The sequence below is a fragment of the Ruditapes philippinarum genome, unplaced genomic scaffold (genome assembly GCF_026571515.1).
Source record: "Ruditapes philippinarum isolate M1 unplaced genomic scaffold, ASM2657151v2 ctg2130_1_1_1_1, whole genome shotgun sequence".
Lineage (NCBI taxonomy): Eukaryota > Metazoa > Mollusca > Bivalvia > Venerida > Veneridae > Ruditapes > Ruditapes philippinarum.
The window spans coordinates 201,690-212,555 of NW_026855895.1; the positions used below are offsets into that span (position 1 = coordinate 201,690).

The following is a 10,866-nucleotide window of genomic DNA, read 5'->3' on the forward strand; positions in this document are numbered from 1 at the left end:
CGTGTAGCATCATAAACGCTCGTCAACTATAGATTTCCTTGAACAGATGGCTGATGCATATGAAAATCAATACTTCATGTTTCTTTATCAGTAAATAAGCTTTACGTTTACAGCAGATAATTCATAATAGAAAATTTAAAGCAATTTTATTAATCGCAATTAAACTATCAACTTAACTAGTGATGATTTATTGTCATGGTTTAAAATACCCTGTATGTTGTAATAAAGGATGTAACAACATTTAAGTGAAATTTTATATATAGGTATATATATTCTTCTAAAACAATTTCCAAACATCCAAGAATATGTTAAATATGCACTGCAAAAGTTTATACGCATTACAAGTAATCATTAAACTATATGCATTAATTTCTTCTTGGACTTTATCAAAATAAATTTCTAATTGTCTCCCTTTATTTACATAGAATGCAAATTCGGTAATATAAATAATGTTTCTTAGAACTTACAATATTGATAAATCTTTATTTGATTATCATATTTATGATATAAAACCATAAAAAATGAGTTACTAGATCTTTAAAGTTTTAAATTCTAGAATATGATGTGTTACTCATCTTGTCAATAAGAAAATAAAAAAGCTGCATCATATCTTAATATAGGATACTTATAAACTTACAAACGTATTAAAATGTCTAAGTTTACAATCTTATATTGGCCTTTTGGCCTGAAATCAGTGTGACAAGTAGGTGACATGTAGAACTCATCAGGGTCTTCTCACATATGATATTTCAGTGTTATGGCTTTTTAGTATTGACGTTAATGCCCATAAGCAAAAAGCAAAAATAAATAAACCTGACGCCGACGAGTGGGTCATGACAATAACTCCACTATTTCACTTCAAAAAGTAGAGCTAAAAATAAATACAGTTTCATTTACTTTACACGTTTTTCTTTAAAGTATCTGCAAATGACATGTCCGCGCTATCAGAACGCTCATCACATCACCCTCTTAAAAACAAATAATAACCTGCACGAGTAGTGCAAACACAATAACAGTGGCCCGCGCAAGAGAACAGAAAAAAATGTTTACAATTTACATGTACACACATGCTCAGTTCTGATATACTAGTATTATAACTCTATCAACTGAAAATTAGCTTTTTTAATGAATTCAGCGACCATGCTGCCTTAAATTTTGACATTTCGTGTAACTCGGTCAACGCAAATTGTTCAAAAGCATTTAATTACGAGTATATTAAATGGAGTGATAATGATAAAGAATTATATCGTTCTGGAATTATAGCAAAATTGCCTGTTTTAAATGATATATTATTGAAATGTAATGTAAATGATGTAAATAGTGTAAATAATACGGTGAATTTATTCACAAGTGCTGTGAGGGAAGTGGCAGATCCTCTTTTTTTAAAACATGGTTGTACATTTCCAAGATTTGATGTAACTGAAATTGATGATTCCTGTAAATGGTTTGATTTAGATTGTAGGGAAACAAAACAATTGTACAAAAATGCATTAAAACAGTTTAATATGTCACACGCAGAGACTGATAGATTAGAATTAGTTCAACGTAAAGCTAGGTATAAATATGTTGTTAAGAAAAAACGTCGTTCTTTTAAATGGCAACAAACTAAAAATTTTGAAAATTTAAAAAAGAGTAAACCACGTGATTTTTGGCGCTATTTTAAAAAGAAACAGGGACGTAATAATTGTGAAATACCTTTGCACGATTTTAAAACATATTTTGAAACTATGTTCTCTGAAGTAAATTTTCCTTGAATGAAAGAGCAGAAGATATTAACAATGATTTTAATGATTTTAACCCTGTTTTTTCTGAATTAGATGGAAATATTACTTTACAGGAAGTACTTAAGGCAATTTCTATGCTTAAACGAAATAAAGCGGCGGGGATAGATAATCTTTTAAACGAATATTTTATAGAAGCAAGTAATATTTTGTCTGGACATATAACAGAACTATTTAACAATATTTTAGAATCTGGCATTTTCCCCGAAATCTGGACAAGAGGTTGTATAATACCATTACATAAAAAAGGAAATAAAGAAAATGTACACAATTACAGAGGAATAACTTTATTAAGTCATCTTGGTAAATTGTTTACTAGTATTTTAAATCAACGAATAACTAAATGGTGTGATGAAAATAATGTTATCTCTGATTAGATGCGCAGTTTGGTTTTAAAAAAGGTAGTTCGACTACAGAAGCTGTTTTTATATTGCATTCTATAATTGAAAAATATTTGAACCAGAATAAAAGATTGTATTGTGCTTTTATTGATTTAAAACGCTGTTTTGATTCTATATACAGGAATGCACTTTGGTTTAAGATGTATTATACTGGTTTGAATTGTAAATTATTAAGAATAATAAGAAGTATGTATAGCTCTGTTAAATCTTGTGTAAAGTCCTGTGGTAACTATTCTGATTTTTTTTTATATTTCGATTGGATTACGTCAAGGGGAGATAATTTCCCCAGTTATGTTTTCCTTGTTTTTTGAAGACCTAGAACTTTATTTGCAAAATAACTTAAATTCTGGTATAGGTCTTCAAGACATTTGCCTAATTTTACTTTTGTTTGCTGATGATATGGTATCAATTGATGAAAATCCTCTGGATCTTCAAAATACATTACATAAGCTTCATGAATACTGCAATAAATGGGGATTAGAAGTTAATGTAAACAAAACCAAAATCGTAGTTTTTCGTAAGAGAGGTGGTTTAAGAGCAGGAGAAAACTGGTTATATGGTCAAGATAATATAGAAATTGTAAATGATTTTAATTATCTAGGTGTCACATTGAATTATACAGGAAATTTTAACTTAAATACTCAAACTTTATATGGTAAAAGTTTAAAAGCCCTAAATAATTTAGTGGCAAATTTGAAAAAATATGAAACAAAACCAAAAATAGCCCTACAGTTGTTCGACTCTTTTATTGGTTCTATTTTAATGTATGCAAGTGAAGTATGGGGTTTTCACAAATCAAAAAAGTTAGAAAATATTCATTTGAAATTTTGTAAAACTATTCTTGGTGTTAGAAAATCTACTAGTAACGTAGCTGTGTATGGTGAACTTGGAAGATATCCGTTGTATATAAACAGATATGTTCGAATTGTGAAATTTTGGTTTAAGATAATAAGTTCAAGTAATATTATTATAACTACAATTTTTAATTCATGTATGTCTGATATAAATATAGGGTATACAAACTGGTTTGCAAATGTACGAAGTCTTTTAGAAAAATACGTTTTTTTATGTATGGTTAAACTATTTAAGCGTTAATCAAAATTGTTTTATTGTCATTTTTAAACAGAGATTAATAGATGAATATTTACAAGAATGGAGAGCTAGTATAAATTGTAATGATGTATTATTTTTATATAAATCAGTAAAGAACAGTTTTGAAATGTCACCTTATTTAGAAAATATTGTATCAAGAAAATTAAGAATAGCTTTGACAAAACTGCGTATTTCAGCTCATAATCTTAGAATACAGACAGGTAGATATTCACGTGAAAGAGTAGAGCGAAATTTAAGATATTGTTTAATTTGCAATACAAATGAAATTGAGGACGAGTTCCATTTTGTGTTTAAGTGTCCTGCATATGAAAATTTAAGAAATATATATATTAAGAATTATTATAGAAATAGACCAAGTATGTTTAAGTTTACTCAATTATTAAAAAGTGATAAAAATAAAGAAACAATTATGCTCTGTCAATATATTAATGAAGCTTTCAAACTACGATATCAGATTATTAATGCTTATTAATATGTATTTCAACCTACTTTTATGTATACCTAACAGGTCCAAACTAATGAAAAGTTTTATTGTGTTTACTACTGTGTATGTAATAGCCATTATCCTTTAATATTTGTGTCACAACTCTATTTTGTTTCGTCCATCCAATATAATTATTATGTTTACTTTCATGTCATTGTATTTTTCATGTCATTATATATGTATGCTTGTATATATGTTAATCACGAGAAACTTATAGTTTAAGTGAAATAAACGTTCTTCTTCTTCTTCTTCTTCTTCTTATAAACTTACAAACGTATTAAAATGTTTAAGTTTACAATCTCATATTGTCGTTTATAGCAGAAAAAGATTTGTAAAAGATATGTCTTAATCAAGAGTTGTCGGTACGACGACGTGCTCGACTATATACAGTGTCTGATAATAAAAGATGAGACAGGACAAAGTTGAAAGCAAAGAGCCATTATGTCTAAATCAATGTAAAACTTAAGGGCCTTGGATAGTTTCATCCTTTCATTCTCCGAAATAAGTTTCATCCCATTCCCTTCAGTTGTTTTGGAGATACAAGCTTGCACACAAAAACTTAAACACCAAAAATTCCGGCGCCGATGAGAGCTCTCAAGTCGTCTTCGAATAACCGAGCTATAGATCGGGTAAAGTGATATTTACTCAAGATTTGTAAAAACAAGGGTTGATTTACAAAAATTGATACTATTACTGATATAATGTCTTTGACAGTGAAATAAACCGATTTGTGTCAAAATAAAATTAAAGAACGATTAAAATAGGGGAAATTTAAGTATTGATAGAGTATAAAATATTGTTTCCAATATCCTCCTGAACTGTAATATATTTTTTTCTTAAACATGTAAAAGTGTTTAACATGATCATTAAAATTGTTCCTATAACAAAAATATTGAATTTAGAAAACTTCTGTGTACAACCACTGTTTTGGGAGCTTTAGGTCCGTAAAAAGTAATTGGTAATCTTCATCTTCACACTATCGAACATAATTTGTAAGTTAAGCGAGAGGTGATGAAACAACCATGTTAAGAGGTTAAAAGCTTTATCTTATGAAATATTTTCATAAAATGTATCAACAGTAAAATTACATTTTTTTCAATAACCTTATGATTCTCGTAAGAACTGTAAACAATAAATGTCTCCTTTATTTAACACACAAAAAATATATATGCATGAAGAAAATATAAATGCTGGTATTTAAAGTAGAGCTTTAACCGTTAATCTTTAACCATGACTTCGTGCATGGGTCATTTCGCTTTTGAGGTAATATACTAGTCCACCATGCATATCTCATACATGCAGCAGATACATAGCTAAATAACTATCTCTTTAATGTGTCTATGTATTGCCCTTTTTGAATTTCCTCCCTTATACTCGTATTTGATCACAGACCACCATTTCATACATTATTGCCATTGCACATATGTGATGTGTTCTTTTCAGGAATAAGATAAATTGAAATCTATCAGTTTTAAACAAAGCCATTATTCAAATCACATTTATATTTTCTTACGTTAAACTTTTAACGTCTTTTTATCACGAAATACCAACCTTCATGCGTGTCAGTCAAAATATCATTCTCTTTACATGTTGCTACATTTATGACAAAGCATTGCATATTCAACACTTCTTTCTTCTGATTAACTAGTGAAATATTGTTGCAAACAGTGCTCATATAAGGCAAGTATAAACAATGTATGGAAAGGAGAAAATATAATAAAGTTTCCTTGGCTTGACCTTGAGAAAAGAAAAGAATGAAAATATTGAACACAAGATAACCTTCAAATGATGACAGGTGAATGGTGTGAAAATGATCTTCTTTAGTGGCATACAATCATTATTAGTTCATCCGAGTGTGACAAAATTATATTTAAGTGATTTAAGTGACAACCAATTCAATTAAAGCACATCCAGATTTATTTGGATGGTTTGTCTAAAACAATGCGTCTACTTTGATATTCAAATCACGGTGCAAAATATATGTAAAATTTCGAATCTCTTGCCTGGATAGGGACAAGGAGTCTAAACATGAACAACGAGACATGTCCTTATGGAAATTGGGCTCACATGAAATCAGTCTGTGTTGCCATTTAGAACGCATGGTACGTATGATGTTGGTTTTAAATTAGAAAAATGTAGTTTAAAAAACAACGATTTTTATAGTAAAAATAGTAAAAAACGATATCCCTAAAGAACTTCCGAATCGATGAAATTTATTTTGTTGCAAACTATTACAATTTGATTGCATCTGTTTATGGACAATAGTGGTAATTGTACGCCTTAACTTGGCAAACCGTTAGTTCATGGACAACCTGGTGAAGTGTTTTTTCACAGTGGACCATTAATTTTGAGAAAAACTCAAACAAAGAAATTGAAGTGGCCATTGAAATTTATAGCTGTAATAACTTAATCCAACCGCATACTAGTACTTGTGTAAAAAAGGACTTAAGTACATCTTCATAATTAAAAAATCTTGATAAAGTGTGATCCCTCGAAACCTTCCGGTAACGTTTCTGGTAGCGTCGGTCTTAATTACCAAGGATTGCTGACCCTGCGGGTTCAAACCCCGTCAGACTCAAGCCGTTGTTTCCATGGGCGAGAAACTTTTCACTCATTGCTTAAATAAATTAGATACCTTTGCAAAACATAACTTAAGGATTATCTGCACTTTGGATATTCCATCAAAAACTGACAATAAACAAGTAAATCAAGTTCAAAATGAATACCTTTGGCAGTTCCTGTGAAAATCGACCTCAATTTATTGCCTGTTAAAGGTCTCAGGAACCTTGACCTTTGGCCTTTTGGCCTGAAATCAGTGTGACAAGTAGGTGACATGTAGAACTCATCAGGGTCTTCCCACATATGATATTTCAATGTTATGGCTTTTTAGTATTGACATTAGTGCCCATAAGCAAAAAGCAAAAATAAATAAACCTGACGCCGACGAGTGGGTCATGACAATAACTCCACTATTTCACTTCAAAAAGTTGAGCTAAAAATAAATACAATTTCATTTACTTTACACGTTTTTCTTTAAAGTATCTGCAAATGACATGTCCGCGCTATCAGAACGCTCATCACATCACCCTCTTAAAAACTCTTAATAACCTGCACGAGTAGTGCAAACACAATAACAGTGGCCCGCGCAAGAGAACAGAAAATGTTTACAATTTACATGTACACACACGCTCAGTTCTGATATACTAGTATTATAACTCTATCAACTGAAACTTAGCTTTCGATTCTGTAAGGTAGTAAGTACTTTAAAAGAATGGTGTTGACGTGTATGATTCTGATATTTAAGTACATAAGATAAAATACCCAAGGCCATTCACCGTTTTATTGTTCAAAACTGGTCAGAAATGAATAAAAACGAACCAGATCGATCCAATCACTCCTACATCTGTCACCGATATTAATTCATTAAATGTTCACCTAAGGCTTTGTAATAAAAACATCTTTAAGTCCTGAATTAATTGACGTTTATTCTTCAGTTCTTTTGTACTGAATGAAAGCAATGTCAATGACATGTATATTCAATTGCCTTACCACATGCTTAAATTGTCACTGTAAATGTAATGCTTGCTTAAATGAAGGCGGAACATGTTGTTTACATTGTAATTATTTACACAGCTTAGTAGAGGTTCACTGAGCAACCCCTCACCTTTATGTCCTCTCTGTACTTGACCGGTATATTTCATTTCTTCTTTTATGCACTTCCCTTTCGCTCAATCAATAAACAATTTGTGTTGTTCATACCGTAAACACCGTCAAAATGTCTTTGTTTGAAACCAGAAGTATATAGAGCAGCTTTTGGTAATTGTTACCAGTTGTATAAAACAATTCGTTCACGATTCTTGGTACATCTTACAGATCGGATTCAGATAAAGATACATACGTTGATAGCTAAATAACTATTTTAAAAAGGAAGTTAATGTCATAATTAAATCAACAATTAAAACTGCGCTGAAATGGGCATCATATGGATATGGTAGATGTCTTTTAGCTGATAAAGTTAACGTAATAAAAAGGGATTAGAAAAAAATTCACTACATTGTCCAATGAACTAACATAGTTTCTACATATGTAGATACTAAGCCTTTGTGCCGAGGTCATATTTAGAGCAAGAACTGAAGAAAGTTATTTGTTGTCTCAGACCAAAAGTTAGCACTTTCATACTGTCAGAAATTTTGATTTAATGTTAGGAGATACGCATGCATAAAAATGAAGGTGTGTTACTTAGGTAAAACAGTTGATTTTCATGTGTTCAAAAATATAACTTTATGTAAAATGAAAACAAGGAAAGCAGCAAAAGTTAAATATTTCGGTATGAGGATCAAACTTTTATGTTTAATTGTACTAGTTTTCTTCTGTTTACCACCGTATGATGGGAATTCATTCGAAAGCGTCCATGGTTATCGCGATGAACGTATACTAACGAAGTTATCAGAAGAATTTGACAAATATATAGAAATCGGGAACTACTCTAGTAATACAAAAGACGTAAAGATGGAAACCTATAAACCTAGCAGCAATTCTTCTCAACTTCATTTAAATGTTGATATTACAAAGCAGATAAATCAGAGTGTTAAAAAAGAATTTGGATTTGAGAAGAATGCAGTATTCCGATACATTGTGTACAAGAAAAACTATCGCTCGATCAAGAATAATGATGGAGTAAATTGTCTTAAGATAGTTAATGATGATCTAAATGAGATAGGAAAATCAAAAGAATTGATGAGAAGTTTAGACTTTTCAAGACAGCAATTGACTACAACGTTTTATTTGAATATTACAAGAAATTGTTCTAAATTTCGACATGAAAGGGGTTATATCAATCATCCCCTGTCTGAAAATGAATATGATTTTCCTCTTGCATTTTCAATACTGACCTATACAGACATTGAGTTGACAGAACGTCTTTTACGTTTAATATACAGGCCTCATAACTTCTACTGTGTTCATATAGATTCTAATATGTCTCAGAATGACCAAAGAACTTTAAGAAATATTGCAAATTGCTTATCTAATGTGTTTATTGCAAATGAATCCATTGATGTTAAATGGGGAGGGTTTTCACTGTTAGAGGCAGAACTGTCGTGCATGAAAACTCTTTGGCCTTACAAGAATTGGAAATACTACCTCAACCTCGCAGGACAAGAATTTCCGCTGAAGACCAACCGTCAGATTGTCGCTATTCTAAAAGTACTAGACGGTGCAAATGTAGTTGAAAGGTTAATTCAATTTCTTGATATTGCGGCTTTGAAAAAAATTTACACCAATGTAGTGCTAAATTAAATTATGTTGTTTTTCCTTTGTTTAGAATAAATAGTTTAACTTGTTCTAAATGAAAGTGACGTTACATCTCCATTCAGAATTGTTTTATAAAAAAAACACGGTCAAGATTTCATTTTCTTTTTTTCATTTTTCATTATTTTTAATCGGAAAAAGAAGAACCCTCTTGTATAGTAAGAAACACACAGGATAAACTTATAACGCATGATCAAAGAAATAAATATAATAACTGTATTTAAGTTTTTTAAGATTGTTTATCTTCATTTTCAGATCTAGGACTGTCTATGAAAATCGATATAAAATGGCTAAGTCACCCCCACCTCATAATATTACGCTGGCTAAGGGATCCATGCATGTCGCTGTTAACAGATATTTTGTTGATTTTTGTCTTCATGATCAAAGGTCTCTTGACTTTTTGGATTGGCTAAAGCAAACTAAAATACCAGATGAGACATTTTTTTCTTCTTTGAACTATAACCCTCATCTCGGAATTAAGGGTTCCTTCATAGGTAAGTACAACAAAAAAGTAAAGGTTTTGTAAGCATCTTCTTTGACAATAAATTACTTTATATTTATGAGAGATCTCTATGGAAAATGATACAAAACTAAACCCGTCAATTTCATATGTGATGGAACGTTCAAATAAGATACACTGTAAGTTCTGGCAACTATTATTAGCTTACTATTGCCGTACATGGACAGGCTTGTTTGTGCTCCACCTTATCGGGCCTCGGCTTTGTATCTTTCAATGTGGACCATGGTAAACCAATGATTTTTAATATAATTCCTCTCATCCGAACACCAAACAGTGATGTTATTGAGGGATAAAATCACTGTTTTGGATATATTATTTCTTAAATATCATGGTCCGTCTAATATTGATCGTCACCTTTTACTATGCATGCAGTCACTACATATTTTGGAATGTTCAGGAAAATTGACGAACAGCCTTGCTCAGATTGAAATATAGCATGTTATGAGTTTATCATTACAAAATATGAACATGTACACGTATTCTAATTTTTACCATCTAATTTGGTATTTTGAAATCCTCATGAATATTGATAACTGTCACTATAGAAGATAATTGCATTCAAATTTGATTTTAATAAAACTTCGTTATAAATTGGTTTTCGTACCATATCAAATGAGTGGACTCAAATAAGTAGGTTTTGCTAAAGAAAAAGCTTTCTGACAATAGAAGAAGAATATGATTATATCAGTTTGTATCCAGAATAATTGCTGTAAGATTAATTGTTCTAAAAAATGAAACAGGTTTTTAAATATTGACAAAAGTCTTTGTTTTTCTCTATAAAACTGAAAGAGAAATTAAATATTAATAATGTTTGACAGGGAGATGGCGTTGCAAAGTGCATTTCCTAACATATTAAAACGTTTTGGATTTGTAATTGGATGTTTGTAACTGATATATACGATTTAATTATTTATTGTTTGTAATTTTGATTTCATTTTTTTCTAAGGTGATGCGGAGACAAACAAATTAACACATTTTTTTCTACGTTTCGTTATCTGGAAATATCCTGGTATTAATCGATGCAGAGGAAAATATATTAGAGGTATATGCATAATTGGAGTAGAAGACCTACACAAAGCTTATCATGGTAAAGAATTATTTGTAAATAAATTTAATCTTGACTTTGAACATATAGCACTAGACTGCTTAGAAGAAGTGTTATATGAAAAGACATGGGTAGAGTATATGAAAGACCTGCCTGTCAATACAAGTTATTACAGGACATTAGATTACGCAAAGTTACAACTGAAAGTGTGA

General features: G+C 30.6%; 1 protein-coding gene across 1 annotated transcript; it reads left to right on the forward strand.

Moving 5' to 3' along the window:
* The first annotated feature begins 8,108 nt into the window (after positions 1-8,108).
* Positions 8,109-10,866, forward strand: LOC132744761 (beta-1,3-galactosyl-O-glycosyl-glycoprotein beta-1,6-N-acetylglucosaminyltransferase-like). Its single transcript, XM_060733542.1, has 3 exons — positions 8,109-9,013; positions 9,345-9,583; positions 10,556-10,866. The coding sequence occupies exons 1-3, from the start codon at positions 8,109-8,111 to the stop codon at positions 10,864-10,866; spliced, it is 1,455 nt and encodes a 484-aa protein (XP_060589525.1).